The sequence below is a fragment of the Carassius gibelio genome, chromosome A2 (genome assembly GCF_023724105.1).
Source record: "Carassius gibelio isolate Cgi1373 ecotype wild population from Czech Republic chromosome A2, carGib1.2-hapl.c, whole genome shotgun sequence".
Taxonomy (NCBI): Eukaryota; Metazoa; Chordata; class Actinopteri; order Cypriniformes; family Cyprinidae; genus Carassius; species Carassius gibelio.
In genome coordinates this window covers 18,755,411-18,774,633 of record NC_068372.1, presented here as the reverse complement: position 1 = coordinate 18,774,633, position 19,223 = coordinate 18,755,411, and the positions used below count along the sequence as shown (strand labels likewise).

The 19,223-nt window shown below is 35.4% G+C and overlaps 1 protein-coding gene across 15 annotated transcripts in view; it reads right to left on the bottom strand.

Moving 5' to 3' along the window:
- Positions 1–19,008, bottom strand: part of si:ch211-207d6.2 (sickle tail protein) — a 53,875-nt gene extending 34,867 nt beyond the window's left edge. For 11 of the 15 annotated variants that reach the window (XM_052617320.1, XM_052617285.1, XM_052617290.1 and 8 more), the window contains exon 1: positions 18,285–19,007. In XM_052617320.1, the coding sequence (XP_052473280.1) occupies positions 18,285–18,465 (181 nt within the window). In that variant the 5' untranslated portion in view covers positions 18,466–19,007. Of the gene's footprint in view, positions 1–9,706; positions 9,819–18,284 lie in introns of those variants that run through there. The other 4 variants (XR_008187408.1, XM_052617332.1, XM_052617341.1 and 1 more) reach the window with 2 other exon arrangements.
- Between the last annotated feature and the right edge of the window lie 215 nt (positions 19,009–19,223).

Below are 19,223 nucleotides of genomic sequence, written 5' to 3'. Positions count from 1 at the left end.
ACTGCATGGCATCGAGGCCCTCCAGTGGGGAGTCAAACCACTGCGTAAGAATCAACAGTTTGATATACTAAGAATTATTATTGACATGCATTGTTGTTTCTGTTAACTGTTAAAAATCATGGTATAATGTTTCATAACATGAACTAGTTAACATTAACCAACAACGGACATTTATTTATATTAATCATTTATTTATTAATTCATTTATAAAATATATTTGTTATTTCTATTTGTTAACATTAATTAATGAATTGTGAACCAACATGAACAAATTGCTGCTAACTATAACATTAACAAAGATTTAAAAATGCTTTAATATATTGTTTATCTTAGCCAATTCGTTTAATAATGTTAACAAATGAGAACTTATTAAGTGTTACCACAATCATAACCATATTGCTATTTGAAATAAAGCTAAAATGAAACAAAATCTAAATATTAGATGAAAAGCTTAAACTTAAATCAAATTTATAAATGTTGTCTTGTCAACAAATAAACAAGTTAAAATGCAGTACTAAAATGAGTCAAACTAAAACTGAAATAAAAATACATAAAAGTAAAATAGCTAAAAATAAATAAATACTAATTCCAAATATTATTAAATACTATGTAATAGTATATAAATAACACTGAAATACCACAGCTGTTCTGTTATATTGTGAATGAGCATTCAATAGACATATGTAAAACAATATGATAGAAATAATTAATGTATATTCTTATACAATAAAACAGCTTTACAAGCCATTACGAATAATTTTAGATATAATGTACCATGCTACTTGACATATTGCAAGCACTGCACAAATCCTTTTAAATCAATACATTTCTGCAAAAGTAATTTTCATAGTTTGTGGAACCTGTAGGTTTTGTTTGGGTGAATGTTCCAACAAGTTTACTGTAAAGAATTATTGCATCATTATTGGCTAAGACAGACACATTCCATCATTGGAAGCTAATGAGAGACAAGCAGTAATCCCACTTAATTTCCTTTCTCATGGTAGCCATTCTGGAGTCTCAGGCCTCTTGTTAGGGAAAGAGTTTAATGCTTAATGAGGACATCTAAAAACCCTGTGGTATGTGGAGGAATTTTCTCATTTTTTGCTGATGTCCTCCCTTTGTGGATAAGCTTCACTGGAAAACATTAAGAGAAAAGAAGAGGAACTTTATGTTCTTTCATGTGACCTGTAGTTTGTATAAAAAAAATGAATATAGGGACTGAGACGATCCATTCACAGACAATTGTGGTGAGATTTGTGCTTTATGTATTTATTGATTTTTTTACAGACCTAGTATTGTAGGACATTTAAAGGGATACTCCACCCCAAAATAAAAATGTTATAATTAATTACTTACTTCCATGTCGTTCCAAATCTGTAAAAGCTATGTTCGTCTTCGGAACACATTTTAATATATATTTTGGATGAAAACCGGGAGGCTTGAGACTGTCCCATAGACTGCCAAGTAAAATACACTGTCAAGGTCCAGAAAAGTATGAAAGACATCGTCCGAATAGTCCATCTGCCCTCAGTGGTTCAACCGTAACATTATGAAGCGACGATAATACTCCACAAAGATGCACTGTTTTCTTTCATCAAATCAAATCAAAGCATAAATACACTGTGGCACGGCTGACACTGAAGAGCGTACACTGTTTGAGTGATGTGGAGAGACACAGAGGAGACTGCTGACAAAGGAATTGTTGAATAAAGTTGTAATTTTTGTTTTCTTTGCTTAAAAACAGTATTCTTGTTGCTTCATAATGTTACGGTTGAACTACTGATGGCAGATGGACTTACTTTTCTGATGATGCTTTTCATACTTTTCTGGACCTTGACAGTGTAACTTACTTGGCAGTCTATGGGAAACCTCCTGGTTTTCATCCAAAATATCTTAAAATGTGTTCCGAAAACAAACTAAGCTTTTACAGGCTTGGAAAGACACAGGGGTAAGTGATTCTTGACTAAATGTTCATTTTGGGGTGGAGTATCCCTTCAAGGTGTCATACATTTCTTTAGTAATGGTCTGCTGAAGCCCTTTAACTTTTCCTGACGTGAAATATCCCCAGCCCTTTGCTTACTTATGAAAAAATGGACACTAAAAGAGTTGTTTCCTCACAGAGACACTTTGAAAGAAAAATCACACCGTCAACAGAACTGAAGAGGGTCAGACTGATGAAGATGAAATTGTTGGAGTTTGCATGCCTTTGCGCTTATTCCCCATAAAACATAATGCATGAGAGAATATAAATCATTTTTTCTCATTTTTGTGCAGAACCTGTCATATATTGTGAATGAGGTATGCTGAGATGGGGTGATAACTTACATTTGTAATACTCTAGAAGAAATATGAAACCTTTTTACTAGACGCTTCCCATTTCTGACCAGAAAAGAGATGTTCCTTCCATTTTCACCACCCATCTGAGAGAAAACTTGCTTGGTGTGTGCTCAACATCAGATATCTGGATGGCCCTGAGAGGAAGTGGCTGTAGATAACTGATGATGGCCAGCTGTTCCTGTGGTGATTATGTATGAATGCCTGCTTGTTGTTCGACTAAAGAAACAGTCACACTCCTCTGAGAGTTATCATTCATACTGTACATAGATATACGACTGCAGTTCTTCTGAGGAACATGAATGACGTCTGTGTCGTTACAGTATGCACATCCTTAGCATTTGTTTCGCGAATTATTTTTGGTGTAAGGTTCAAATTTTGTAATACTTTTAATGTAGAATTTCTCATGATTTAAGATATATTATCAATATTATAAATATAATGTTTTTGTAAATGCAAATACACTATATACACTTATTATGCCATCAAGGCTGCATTTATTTGATAAAAAATAAAATAAAAACAGTAATATTTTGAACTTAAAAGCTAAAATAACTGGTATATTAAAATATTATTTATTTTTCTGATTGCAAAACATAATTTTCATCAGTCGTTCCTCCAGTCTTAAGTCTCACACGACCCTTCAGAAAAATTTTTACAGTAATATGCTGATTTGGTGCTGAAGAATAATTTATTACTATTATCAATGGTAAAATCAGTTGTGCTGCTTAGTTTTTATGTGGAAACCATGATACTTTTTTTTTTTGCAGGATTCTTTGACAAAAGTTCAAAAGAATAATGTATATTTTGAAACATTATAAATGTCTTCAATGGGACTTTCAGTCAATTAAAAAAAAATTCCAGGCCCCAAACATTTGAATATAAATAAATAAATAAACAACATTACATAATCTTGTTTATTGAAAAATTATTTTGGTCAAAAATTTGTGATACACAATGTGTTAAAAAGATACAGTTAGACAATAAATTAATTATTATTATTATTATTTTTTTTTTTTTTTGGCAGTGCAGTGAGCCGTTTATTAAATCTGTAAGATTTGTTGAAGCATGTATGTTGTATCTATCAATTTATCCATCTATTCATCATCTTTATTATATTTTTATTGTATTTTAATTACTTCAGATGAACAAAAGATGGGCTAACATTATCTCCAGTGGTATTGCAAAGCCCCTCTGGGTAACTTTCTATGTTTGTGTCCAATTTAAGAGTATAACTCTCCCTTTAATGGTCTTTTAATGTTATCCAGTTCCAAGTGTATGGGTTATTAAAAACTTCCCCTTATATCCTTTATTCTCTCTAATTTACTCTCCTCAGTAAAACAGATGACCGCTGGAGAAAATCCAGACATTTTCTGTCATTTTCCAAGCTTTAAGGTCATTTTATGGAGAGGATATCCTCTCTTCACTCACAGATGTTATTTGGGACTGAATGACAAACCTGTATCTCGAAAACCTAAGCATTATGGTGTGGACAAGCTGAGGCACAGCCATACAGCATTAGCCAATTGTCAACACACTTGAAAAACTCAATCTGACATTTAATCTGAAGTAAACACATGACACACAGCACTTCAAACTGAGTTTGGCTAATGTCTCATCTTCCACACTAAGCTAAAAGTGTGGAGGATTTCAATAGGTTTGGGTATTTGCAGGCCTGGCATCGCAAGTATTTGCTTTCCTCTCAAACGAAGGTAAGTGTTGATTCCTCTGCCTCTTTCATGAGAGTTTTATGCTTGAAAAATTATATATAGCAGTCAAATACCATGTAGAGACACACAAAATATTTATGGGGTCATTAAGGCCATACATGAGATTAATTGTGTGCTTTTTCCTGATCAAATATATATGCCGTCTGAAATCCAATTCATTAGATATACAGTACAATTTATAAAAATGTTTCTGCAGAAATGTCTGCTGAGAATTCATCTTTACCATTCACAGGAAGAATTTATTAAAATAAAACTGTAATAATATTTCACTATACTGTTTTACTGTGTGTGTGTTTATATATATATAATTTATTTAATAATGTATCTAATAGTATTTATTTACTTTTTAGTGAACAAATAGTCAGTGAAACTTTGATGAAATGACATATACAGTTATGTCATGACTCATGAGACTTAGTCATGATATCCACAGTGAGACAATGAACAATTTTTCAGCCAAGGCCATTATTTGTCTTCCTATTCTGAGGGGAAAGGTTTTTATTTTTTTATTTTTTATTTTTTTTAACGTAACAAGGAAAACTTTCCCTCACTGGAAATCAACTTCTAACGGTCATTGTGAATGTTCTTATTATGGCATTGGACATAACTGGCATGGTTAGAGTATTTTGTGTCTGCCATCTGCCATGGCTTGAATGTATGACTGCAGTGTGTTGTGATTAGTATTCAGTGTACTGTCTTCAGTGGAGAATCCTTAAGTATTCTGTAAAACTGAATAGTCATAAAATGCTGGATTTTTTAATGACTTGCTTTCAATCAGTTTTCACTCCAGCGCTTGCATTAGGTGTTGGAGTCTGTGCTATCCATGATAAGCAGCTTTGCATACTTACCTCTCTGTCCTGTTATAGGAGGATTGCTTTATCTTTTAAATCCTAAACTGTGTTTGGCATTCGTTTATAGTCCAGGAATAAATGCTCTGAAGTGTTAGGTAACTCAAGGGACACTGTGTGAATGAAATAAAACCAACACATCCATCATTCTCGTCAACTGACTTGCTGAGAATGATTCTCTGACTTGTACGAACAGATCCTCAGCTATACAAAGTACAAATTCCATATAACAATAGAACACTGACATGGTGATGCTAACCCCTGGAATCTGACATTGTATGATTAAATGATTTCCCACAAATGTCTATAATATAATGTATCAGTGCCATCTAGTGTTTAATAAGACTGAGAGTTCTCATATGTTACGATTGGTTGAACCTGGAAAATAAAATATGGAAGAAGTTTAAAAATTGTTAAAAAAGTTGAAAATTGAGATTTAAATATTTTCTTAAGAAATATTTGATAGTGGTAAGCCACAGTGTCTAGTAATATGGTAGGAGTCTGTATTATGAGTGTTTTTCTTGGCCATATTTGAGCTTCACACATTGAAAAAAAATATATCTCCTTTGTAAAACTTATTCCATGACCTTGCGATTTTTTTTTTGGTAGTCCCTCTCTCACAGTCTAAAGTAGACAGTGTCCATAGAAACCTGTATAGTACTTTATTAGCCAAGAGTATCAGTCTCTCAGTGTAGCAACAGCATATTCAAACAGGCAGAACTTTTTAGAAAGCCAAAATACTGAGAAAATTCAACTTCAGGCTGTTCGACTCTGGTTTCCATCAAGAGTTGGAATGTATCATTAGAGATTTGACTATACCAAGACCAAAGGATGTTTATATGAGCCGAGAACTTTAGTGGCTGGAGTGCAAGTGAACTCACATATGGATACAAATTAAAGTCGAGCTACCCTAGTCTCTTCACTAAAAGAAAAAAGTCCCCTTTTCATTGCTATTCTGAGAGTGGAGAGCATAGGAATTTTCCATTAACCTGGTACTACACTTCGCATATCAGGACACCAGCCTCAACACAGGCAAGAAATATCACCTAGCTCAGATCCCCCTTGCATAGTCTTTTCCATTTTTTTGTCCTTGACTGTTTTTCCTGTCCCCTTGTAATTCACACAGACTAACAATAAATCCAAACCAACTCTCCTCATCTAAAACTAAAACATCATGAAATATGGCTGCAACACCAAAGTAATACAGCTGCAGTCCAGCCACAAATTTATGAATACACAAATTGTATTAATTAATTTTAAACTCTTAATCCTTTATATTTAAATTAAAGTTATGCATTTAGAAGATGCTTATAGGCTAACATTTTTTTTTTTTACCTAACATGCATTTCATGGGAATCAAGCCACCAACCTTTTGCGCTGCTAACCACTGAGCCACAGGAACACTATTTATACTGCATAGTTACATAAATAAAATTTTTGTTATATTATTTACATTTTTTGTGTGTGTGTGTGTGTGTTTGTGTGTGTGTATTTTGTTTTTGTATTTAGATTTTTTGGACAATGGTGGCTTCATACCTCAGTCTTTAAATTTTTTTTAAAGACAGCTGTTTAACATTTATGGTTTGACCAATTAAACTGTTTTGCACATCGCCATGAATGGTATTGTGTAAGTATTGTATTTAAGGTGAGATCAAATCAAGATCAAACCAAGAACAATAACTAAAACAATAAATATGTTACTCTCCACACCAGTGGAAAATAAAGTTCTGTTTATCTTAAGCATGCGCTGCAGGACTGTCGTCTGTCATTTTATGCATCTGGATTCTGATTGGCTGTCAATTATTTTATTTTTCATCATCTGAAAATAATAATAATAATAATAAAAAAAAAAAAGATTCCAAAAATATTGGTCCTCTTTGTTGTTATATTTTTTATTTGTGGCATTGACCTTAAAACAATATTTAAAATGTATTAAAACTTTATACTTATAGTTATCCATGGATCCATGGTGTGAACAGACTTTAATCCAACTAGTTACACCTTAATTATAAAATTTTGTGAGTAAAACTTTTTCCGACTAAATTTTTGTAAGCAGGATAAGTGACAACAGTGGAAAGTGCTCCTCAGCTGATAATACATAGCAACATGACATGAATGACTTCAGCCCGTTCCAGCAAGCTCACCATGTACCAGCATTACTACTGTGCTGAGGAGATGGTGAAGTTGATTTAAAAATATATATATGTTTTGTTCCCTTTAAGCTCAGAACAAATTGCAGTCCTGTTCTCCGACAAACATGATACATGCCATGCTTGCATTAGATTGTCAAAGGAGTGTAAATACTGGTATTTGAATTTCAGTCGAGTTAAACCAGGGTTCTAAAGCACGACAGAATACAAACGGACATGAGCACAGAGAGAGCTCATTAGAGTACATCACGTAAGCAATGTGAGCAGGCCAGTGCATCGTCTACAGATTCACTGCATGAAACCCTATGAGTTTTGGTGATCATTACTTCATTGTTTATTGAGAAGCAGGTTCACATCTGAACCGGTAGAGTGGATCATCAATAGCATTACGTTAATGGAACATAAACACAACTCTGAATGTCTCTGGGCGACATTTTTCAAAGGGTTCTAGGCTAAACCAAAGCATGTATTTAAATTAATTTCCTCCTTAATTTCTTTATTATTTAAATGTTTTATATTAATTTTAATGAATAATTTCCTACAGTCTCAGTATAAACACCACACCTGTTGTTGGAAATCCTGAATGTGCCATCCCTGCTCTCTAAATCAGGGCAGGCACAATCACGTTGAATATAAATCCTCAGCAAAGTCAGCAAAGCAGTGGAATGCAACCCATCTAGCGCCCACTCGCACAAATGCCTCGGCTCAAAAGATTTGGGCTGACGCATTGCCATCAGCATTTCAGCCGACCTCAACAACAATTAAGCCTCATCAACCAGCGCTATTTCATAGACCATTTAGCTGGCCCACAGTAGAGGCCTGCATTCTTCTCCATTAGGACTCAAATCTCTGTTGATGTATCACAAATCTGAACGCTGATTTCAATACTGTGGCACTGTCTGCGGGTTACTCTGGCATAGCCATCTCATTACTGAAACCATCATTTATTTACCTGTAACGGCTGGTTCATTTTCTAGATCGTAAGCAGAGCATTTTAAAATTGGCATTCTATTTTATTTTGAAACATTATATTTTGTGTTTATGTTGAAATCTCATTTGATTCATTTGAAGATATTTTCACTTTAGAGTCAGCATGAAATGAAAGATTATGTGTTTTCCAAATGTCATAGATTTTCCTCAACGAATGCTTACTTTTTTTCAAAATTCAAACAGTCCAGTCATTTAGTCTGCTCATTTTTGAGTGCAGCACCCACATCTCAAAATCCAGGCATAACCACTGGATTTCTTTAAAAGGGGGCAGTGAATAGATTTCAAACACGTGACATTTGCTCTGATAATATGATCATCTTTAAAACACGGGTACCCCTCAAAACATCAGATTCATCCAAGCAGAAGAGCACAACCAAAGCCCAGCTCACATAATTACCAAAACAATGTTCATTGTAAGTAACTTGCATTGTTATGCTTCAACCCCTAGAGGGCCAAAAGTTAAATCATTCAAGTTAAAACATTCTGGGGGAAGCATAAGGACCATTAAAAATACTGCAGCTGGACGCTCCCCTTTAAGTTAAAGGAATAGTTCACCCTAAAAAATGAAAGCAGAAAGCCTTGATGAATCTGTTTATTACAAATATGCAGCTTGTTTCTTCACAATAAGGATCAGTTAGTAAGCAAGTGATGTAATGCTAAATTTCTTCAGATCTATAAACTTATCCACATCTTGGGTGGTTGATGGTGAGAAAATTTTTCAGAAAATATTCATTGTTGTGGTAACTATTTCTTTAAAGTTATAAGTGTAAGGGTATCCTCACCATGTGTTCTCTTAAGAGCTTTGTTGAAAATAATATTTCCTACTAGAGGACAAAACTTCATGTTAATGCGACTGCTTTATTACGCAATAAATGATTGCTTGGCCTACATGTATGAGAATATATGACAAAAATAACATCTTAACTGCAAATGAGGTGAGCTACACTCCCCTTTGTACATTTCCCACTCTCATCATGCCATTGTCAGTGTTTTGAAAGCATAGTAAACTGAGCCAAACACTATTCCTCTTATTAAATTATACAAGTACACATGTGGTTTGCCAAAATAAAGCATGACTAAAACATTTCTTGAATTTTAAGGAGTGAATAGTTGCCACACACCATATTAAATGCTGTCAAAACTTTTGGCTCCATGCTGTTATCTTTTTAGAAATTAAAATGTGGAGTACATTTTTAATATCCATGATCATCCAATTTAATGAATCTGCTGGATTGATTCAACCGCCCAATTTCTGAACATCAATAACCTGTATGTTCTGCATAAATAAGGATTTTCCTTAATACAACAGTAAAACAGAGTTAGGTGGATTAATAAGTATCTACCTATACAAAATGTGCTCGTTGTGTTATATATTGCGAAATCTCACTTTTTAAAATGGTTCAATGACAAAAACGCTTTGCAAAAAATGCTGAAGTCCACATAACTGCAGCACACACACTGTCGCCACACACTACATAAAACATGCCATAGAAATCTCAATGACAAATTCCAATATCTGCAAGTTCTTAAGCAGCAATTCAAACATAAAACATAAGCATCCCAAACCACTGCTTATGACATCTATATCCATTAATAGGTGGAATTTAGTCCTACAAAACAACAACAACAACAACAATAACAAAAAAAAACTTACCAGCTCTAAATGTCCTCTGAGAGTGTTTGCATGTGTGTCCTGTTCGGCGCGAGGCTCACACTGCCTCCCTCTATTAAATATGTGTCTCGCCCACTGCTGAAACCACTGCTCTACTCTCTGCTCTACTGAGCTGAAGTTTATGTAAGTTAGGTGTGTGTGGGTCGGAAATGCAGCAAAAAGGAGGGTCTATTGTAAGACTAATGGCATTCCTGTTCCTGAAACCTCACATTTGTATACTATCAGCAAGGATAGGACAGAGGTGACAGAGATTACTGCCTAGAAAAGGCACAGACAATTAGTTAAGAATAAAAAGCGTTTATGTTTGTGGTTCCCGAGTGGTTGGACACAGGTTACGGCATCAGAGGTTTAAGACAATGGACACAGTAAAACCAGTAAGAGCTGTCATTCAAGTTTCAAAGCACAGCTCTCATTCTGTCAGCAAGGGGTTCGTTTTTCAGCAACAAACCCTACCTGTGACCCTGAACAGACAACAACAGAGGTTTCGACAGCATTTGAAACAATGCTTAGATGAGCAGCGCAGATTGTGTTACATCTCTCCATAATGAACTGCAGGGAGAGATGTGTCTCAGAAGATGCAACAAATTCCACTCCACTTGTTTTTCATATAATGTTTCCAATACCTGATCATTGTTTGCAGGAATTGGAAAAGATGTTGCCTGTTGCAGTTAATTACTAATTTCCACTGGTTCCTCCACCCTCTCTTCCTGTCCATCCACAGATCAAGGCATCTAGCCAAAACAACAGTGGCTAAACAATACAATGAGATAATATATCAAAACATTATTTTATTATTATATATACAGTACTGTTCACAGGTTTGGAGTTTTTAACATGTTTTAAAGTAGATTTTGTTTTAATTTATTTCTTTTGAAAGGCTTAAGTCTCACCTGGGCTATACAAAAATATAATATATAGTATCTATTTTAATATATTTTGAAATATTATTACAAATTAGAATAATTGTTTCCTATGTTAATATATTTTAAACTGTAATATATTACTGCGAAGGCAAAGCTGAATTTTCAGTGATCAATACTCCCGTCTTCAGCATCAAATGATCCTTCAGAAATCATTCTAATATGCTAATTTGGTCCTTGAGAAACATTTCCTATTTTTATCAATTTTAAAAACAACGATATAGTCTACATTATACACTACATTATACAATTGAAAAACTTTTAAAACATATATATATATATATATATATATATATATATATATATATATATATATATATATATATATAATATATTAAATGATAGAAATAAAATGATGATGAGAATCATAGCCTGAGACTTGTAAAATATTTTCACAGCAAACAGAGTGTCCTTTCACAGACCCTTTCAAAAGGAACACATTTGTATCTTAAGGGTCCTCATTGATCCCTTAAAGGTACATATTAGTAACTAACTTTTCCTCAGAGTGTATTTTTTCATAATGTACAGCTTCTTTCAAACCTGCCCTTTTGATATCATGTAACATTCCTTTCACATCCAAATCCCCTCTCTCTAGCCACTTTTAACATTTAAAAGAAAGACTAAGAAAAAAAGTGATAACAGAAAATCAACTTTACAGTCCAATGGGCAAAAGTGACATTTATATGAAGGGCTGCCCAGAGGACATCATATTGTTAGGCATTCCTCTTTCAGCACCATTAGATAGACACCAACAACACAGATAAAAGTCCCTGAGCAGGTCAGCTTTATTCAACCGATGAGAGAATTAAGCGCTGCCACAGCCAAGTTTACACCTCTAAGCTGTTCACTAATGGTATTCTGCTTCCAAGCTAACCCATAAGGAGGGTATAAATACACCAGGTCTCTAGGATACAAGACACTCTCCTGAAACACTTTCAGGATTTGTGTTTTAGTAGGATAAGGGGAATCAGCATCACTCAGCTCCGTTCAGTGTTAATGTACTGTACATGTTTAGTTTTGTTTTACCCTAGTTATATATAAGAAGTCAAAAAAAAATAAAAAATAAAAAAAAAAAAATAAATTCCCAACAGCCATTAGTCATGTATCATTATACATATTTTTACTCTAATGTATCTCTGCTGGATAAAAGTATTAATTTTTATGCCCCCACCTTTTGAATGGTAGTGTATCACAGTTTCCACAAAAAATATTAAGCAGTACAACTGTTTTCAAAATTTATAATAATAAGAACTGTTTCTTTAGCATCAAAACTGCAAATGATTTCTGAAGGATCATGTGGCACTGAAGACTTAGAGAAAAGAGTGGAGAAAAGATAGCTGAGAATTCAGCTTTGCCATCAAAAATAAATAACTTTTCGAATATATTAAAATAGAAAACAGTTATTTTAAATGTTAATAATTTTTCACAATATTACAGATTTTACTGTAATGCAGCCTTTGTGAGCACTAGATACTTATTTTAAAAACAAAGCATAAAAATTCTTGACTAATGTATATATGTCAGTCATGCACTGATTTGTAGGAAACATAAAGGATGTATACGGAGAACTGTCTCAGTCAGTGTTTTGATTTAAAACAAAAAGACTGCCAAAAGGATGTGACACCTAAGAACAGCACAGGGTATGGAGGGACACAGATGTAACAGTGGCGGTGGAGGGCTCTCATAGGTTGACAAAGCCAAGCTGATTGATCTAGTTCACTTGTGCCCAGAAGCAGGGTCCTCTGGACTGCCATGCTGCAATGCTTCACTACACTCTCAGCGAGCATGTACATGCAGCGCACATCAAAAACAGCACAGATGAGAAGAGGAGAAATTCATTATGGTCCTGAGAAGGATCTCTTCTCTGCTATTTGCACCTATTGAGAGCTTCTAGCTGGGCGAAGACAAGCACAGAGATAGGGAGCCATGGTGAGGTGGTTAAGAGAGCAGGAATGAGGGACACTAATCTCTTTTTTATGCTGTTGCAAAACATGACATCATAGCTTGCGGCTTGTGGACTAGGCAGTGCACCACATTACCAGCCATTATGAGCAGTCTATTAATTAACCATGCAGTGACAAATCTAATCTAAAGGTGAAAATGCCCATGATAAAAATAGGATTCAGCTTGAAAAAAAACCTGCATCATATGAGACTTGTTTTAAAACAGAAGGACTTTTACAGAATTCACTTCTGTGATTCAGATGGCTACGAAGATTCACATGAGAAAATGAAAAAGCACTCAAAACATTACTGGAAGTCAAGACAAGGACTCAGACATAAAGAACCCAGACACCTATAAAGAGAAAGAGTGTGGCATGTTCAAGACAGTGGCTTTTGATCGGTTAGATCTGGCTTGTTTGACAGCATTGGGAAACTTAGTGTTGTCCTTGTATGACAGCTACAAGATGCTTCTGTGATTTGACAGCATCTGTTGGAGTTATCTAAAAGGAGAGTTTCAGTCAAGGATAAAGATGACATATTCTGTGTTAAGTGCTGTGCAATAACAGCTTAAAAAAAAAAAAAAGGTTCAAATGAGGATGCACATAATAAACTGTATTATGGCATACTTGATGCATGTGTTCAGACCTCAGTATGTGCATTAATAATTTCTTGGCTCATTTAAATGCACTTTAAAGCAATTTATCACATTCCATTTCATCACAGTCCTATAGTTGGAATAAAATAGCATCAGATACAAATTACTTGATTTATAAAAAAAAAAAACTACTACTTTTTTGCTGCTTGTTCAAGTTTTTTTCACAAGTTTAAACTTCCAGTAAAAATCTAGTTTTGAGTTTGGTATGTTAATTTTGGATTTAGTATGCTTGTCATGTCTCTTTATTTGAAAGTTTTTATGCTGGTCCCCAGTCACCTATTTAAATTTTGCAGGTACTTTCACTGTAACTTTTGCTAAATTGCCATGACTTTAACTCCCTGAAAATACCCTAAAAATAGCAAAACCAGCTATCTGGTGCTAGCCAGAAAACCACAAAGTCAAACTTAAATGTCTCTGTGTGTGTGCAGAGAGCGAAAACAACATTATGGAGAAAGGGAAAATGTCCCCTTGGAATTATAAGGTTCTATCTGACATTATCTGACATATTCTTATTCTGTGACAATTTATTTACATTATGTGATGTTTTATTTTAAGTTCTGTACATTTTGGGATTTTACTTGAAAAAACAAAAAGGTTCTATCTACAGAAGTCTATGGAACACAAAAATTTAAAAGCTCAATATCTCAAAACTACTCAGAACGCAGATAGAACCTTATAATTCCAAGGGGACGAAAAGGTAAAAAGATAAACCAAACCACAGCATTTTTAAAATATTACATGACCTCCACTTATGATAATGGATAACCTCAGGAAACGGTCTCCATTTAATACTACACACCACTCATGCCAGTTACAACACTTAATCCTCTAACACTGTGAGTGACTGATCGCTCCAGATTGACTTTACTCACATCTCAGGCTTTCTCATAATACACTAAAAATAGTGACTTGACTAACAACAGAAAATACAACAAAAGCCTTGACAAGACCAGCCTCACCTGGCAAGATGTCTGTGATGAATCGTCTTTCCTGATGAGTAGGAAATAAATTCTCTGAGAAGAAGGATAGCGCAACCTGAGGAAGAGCTATTGCCGTATTCTCCCTCAAGTCACCTCTAAGTCTCATTATAGCCAGTTGTTGTTGTGAGAGGGAATATGTATTTTTAATAACTCAGTCTGAAGAGGCCAAGCTAAGCAGTGTGGATCTTGGCCTGCTCAGGCTTTGAAGTAGCTGTGGTTCTGACAACAGTGAGCACTGATATTGCTGGGCTTAGCTACTACATAACTCGACAAACTGGACTTGATTGGAGATTAGACTGAGTGCATGCTCACAGTAGCTTTAGACTACAAATCATTATCAGAAAATTGCACAGAAGTGGCCTGTACATTAACCAGTCTTCTGCAGTTCGTCCATGCAGAACATGCTGCTGAATGACAGGAATGTTAATGTGGAAATATGTGGAAATATATACAATTCAATCTTGAATTCAATTCAAACTCCATAATTTACAACATTGATTTTTTTTAAGTTGTTGTGCTCTGCATGCTGTGGGATTTCTGTGTTTTGCTCCAAAGCTGTGAGAATGCCATAGAGCTAAGTTGGTGGCAGGAACAAAAATGAGGTTGGACAGGGCAGCAGAGAGGAATGGGACAAGACAGGCACACATCCTGTGTGGGATCACACTGATGTCAAACCATATCGCTTCCTGCTGATTAAGCTGACGTAACGGCACATGAAGATCTGGCTTTTCCTGTGTTTCATTAGTGCTTCAGAGGCAGATGCAGGGAGGTTATATAACTGCAGAGCATTAAACTAGCAAGATGCTGTGTACAATAAGGAGTTTAGTAGGCTGATTAAGTGAAATTTTAAGTTTTGACGATTAAACTTAAACAGATTTTGAGTGTATAGGAGAAAAGTCACTACATTTCATGGGAGTAGTGTGAGGCTGTTTTATCTTAGGTTTTGACTGCATGAGACGTGTTAAGAGAACAATTTTTTGTTCCAGAAGCTTTTCTGAGAACTTTACATTTTTTCCCATAAATCTGCGGAGTAGATGACTGTAATCACACTATTTTTCAACCTAACAAAGCATTTCCTCACACTCTACACACCTGTAGCCCAATTATGATTAATATCACTTGGTTTTGAAACATATTTCTCATTCCTTTCCCTAAGCTAGCACAGAATCAAAAAGTCACCATTTAATGACTATTATTTTGTGATATGAAAAGCATGAGCGCAGGTTTGAGCACAAGCTATACAGCTCCTTAAAAAAGGGTACCTACTTACTGGAAAAATATGAAACTGTCACAAAAGTTAGCAGCCTCCCTACTTGTAGTTAGTTATTAACGAACTCCCACTGTCAACAGAGTGTTACAGTGATATTTAAGTAGTTTAAGAGTGTTATGAAACAGGTTTGGAGTGGAAGGGCACTAAAAGTACTTTCGGTGTGATTTTTTTTTGATTGGTGGAGATCTTTTTTTTTTCTTAGTCTTTTTTTTTGCAGAATGTAGTAATGTAGTTTTTCACCAGGAACTCTACTGTTGAACACAGTTATTTAAAGAAAGAAAGAAAGAAAAATAAAGAAATAATATATGGTTCAACAACAGCACATAACAACTTTGTAGCTCACAGTAGGTATGTTATCATTCAAAATGAATTTTTCAGTGGAGAAATTGAATGAAAAATATAAGAAATATAACTTGACTGTTACACTCTGTTGCAGTCAAACTGATGTGACAACCATTCTGATTGGCTATAAAAGCAAAGACCACACCCCCAACTCTTTTTTTGCTTGTTACAGAACTTTGGGCTGCCACAAAAAACAGGTGTGATATCTCAGGTGCACCTTTTGCTAAAAATGCATCTTGGAGTTCAGCTGAATAGGAAAAAATAGGAACTGCAGTTGAGTGCACATATAGAGCCTTTAGTATTAGGTGTTAGTTCACAGAGGCGAATGGAGCTGCAGGTTTTTCAGAGGGATCTCTTTCAGCACATTTGGAGCCTCTGGGGGTAGAAAGAACTCTAAGAGTCTAAGAGTGTTGGATTCTGTGCCTGTGGAAATGTCATGTACTGTATCTGCAGCGGCATGGCAGGATTGGTGCTGTCTCTGAGATAAATCTCTGTTTTAACAGTCCTGACGGAGGGAATGGGTGACAGCAGGGGACAGTGGTTCTAAGGCTGTGCCTTCAATCTCATACCTCTCTAAACAGTGTGAGTAAAAATCATTGAAGTGAAAGAAAACTGTTCTGGCATTTGAAAGTCACTGGAGACGGATAACATAAATAAGCATTATACATGAAAAAAACACACCAGAACAGCAAATAGCAGTCAAGTTGAAAGCAGGTAGTAACAGATAAACAATATTTTTTTTTTTTACCGTTCAAAAGACTGGGGTCAGTAATATAGTAGTACTGCATAGTAAAATAATTACACTTTACAATAACTTTTCTAATTGAATATATATTTTTTAAAAAGTATCAAACTCTTCTGATGGCATTGCTGAATTTTCAGCAGGCATTATTCCAGTACCACATGACCTTTCAGAAATTATTCTGCTATGGTGCTCAAAAAACATTTCATATTATTATCAATGTTGTGCTGTTTATTATTTTTGTGGAAACCCAGGTTCATTTTTAAGAAATTATTTGATAACCAGAAAGTTTAAAAGAATTTATTTAAAATATATATATTTTTCTTTTGTAATCAAGTAAAACAGTCAGTCACTTTAAATCTGTAACTTTTAACTGAATGCATCTTTGCTGAATAGAATATTAGTATTATTACTTTCAAATCTTACTGACTCCAAACTTTAAAATGATATAGATTACAATGGAAAGAAAATGCATAATAGCAAATGTGTGCTCAAGTGGGTAACTTTTAAAACAAGATTTCTTAAAGATTAAAAAGCACCTCCAATTACCCAGGATGCTTTGTGTTTGTGTAACTAACACAATTTGTACTGAATTACTATTTATAGTTAAGTGTATTACTGGAATTGGATTTTACATTTCACATTTGCTATTTGTGTTATGGAACTTGTATTACAAATAATGTAGTGTCTGATAACTGGCCTTGTTTTGTTTGTGTATGTTTTACTCTCATCTTGTGTGTGTGTGTGTATGGGTTTACCTGGTATTTTTTTAGTCCCCACAAGGAAACAAGCTTATAAATCTTACAAAATTATGTTTTTTGAAAATGTAAAAATGCAGAGAGTTTGGTGTGAGGAGTAGGTTTAGGGCGAGGGGATTGAAAATACAGTTTGCGTAGTATAAAAACAAAAAAAACATTGTGTCAATGGAATGTCCCCACAATGAAAGGAATACCAGAGTGTATGTGTATATGTGTTTACAATGATGAACCACAAGAATGTCTTTTGTGGAAGGTGTCTGATATAATACTAATTGATTTGAGAAGCCTCAGTCCCAGTAACCATTAGCTACCTTTTGGTTTCCTAATTGACGTAATTAGTGCAATGACTGTTCTTCAAAACGTTTGCCTAACTGCACTGTCAAAGCTTGTAAGTCACCCACTGACATCAATTGAGAGGCTTTTTAGAAATCATAAAATCAACCCACTGTAAATAGACATCAAAATCAATCTGAAATAGCAAAGGTTGATAAAATCTTCTGGCTTATAAACCATTTCTATTCATTTAATGCTTAAGTCAGTGTGTTAGGCTACCTATTCAGTCACTGTTTAATTAAAAGTGTGTGGAACTCTCAGTGAATCTAGTTGAGAGTTGCTGGTTTGATTAGCACTGAGATCAAGTGATGTGAGAGAATTTGATGATGAGGAGGGGAATGTAGCTAATCAGCAGAGTGAACACTGAGGGTCAAACCCCTGTCCTAATCCCCCCATATAGAGAAGGCATCAGCCAAACTATACAAGTGCACTCACATGCTGCAGTCAGTAATACCTTATAATATCTCCTCGACGGGTAGATCTAAACTCATGACAGAACCGTAAGCAAATCTGTATGCGTTTGGATGGTCATATGTCTAATATTTTGTAGTGTGACATATATCTAATCAACTAAGTGCAATCATGCTAACACCAATCGGATAAAGGAAGCATAATACCTGAATTGGAAACCACTGGGTTGGTGTCAGAAGGCTTCTGGGGTGGTCTGGATCTCACCAGGTTGCCCTCACTGCCAGCCTTCATCAACCTCTCCCCGACGAGCAGCATGTGTGAGCGGTTACCTGGAGGTTCCTTTCGGGACTGCTTGGAGGGTTTGACCTGACGTGAAGGTTTGGACATCTCTCCAGGGTCTCCTGAAGCCCTCTCGTAAGGGATTCTTCCAAAGTTCTCCCTTCTTTCTAAAAAAACTGCTCACACCTTCACCTGTCCAAACTTTGCAGATAACCTCACATCCAACTACTTAACTTGCTGTTCTTCACTGTTAAAATTCATTCTTGCTCTGACGAACACTGGAGATTGAAACACGCTGAAGTAGTTGAGGATTCCTTGGAGAGAACCATCTGCTCAGCTTCAGGCACCACAGTGAGGACACAACTGAAAACTTGAAGAACTGAATCACTGAAAGAGCTGAGGTTGTTAAACTCTATCGCTTTGCAGAAACGCACAGCATGCTGATGTCTAATCACTTCTGCCGCTTTGGAGAAATGATCCTCCTAATAATCCAGCACCAGGCAAGCATCAGGCTCTAATCTACTTGTGTAGTTGCTGAAACATAGTGCTCTTAATGCAGATGTAATCTCTGTGTTAAGTCGCCATGCAGATTTAACCAGGGAGGCAGCAGGGATGATCACTCTGTCTCAGTAGGCTTCCTACTGCTGTGCATGCAGACCAGAGCCACAGCTAAGTCACACTCTGGCAGTGAGAAAGAGAGAGAGTGAGAAGAGAGAGAATTACTCCCATGTGCATGGTTGTGATAGGCTAAGAGTCCTTGTAACCTCCCTCCCCACCTTATCCTTATGTAGTGAGGGCATGTTGTACTGCTCTGGAAGGATGAGCGCACAGGTAATCTATCTATCCAGCAAACAGCAAATAACAAT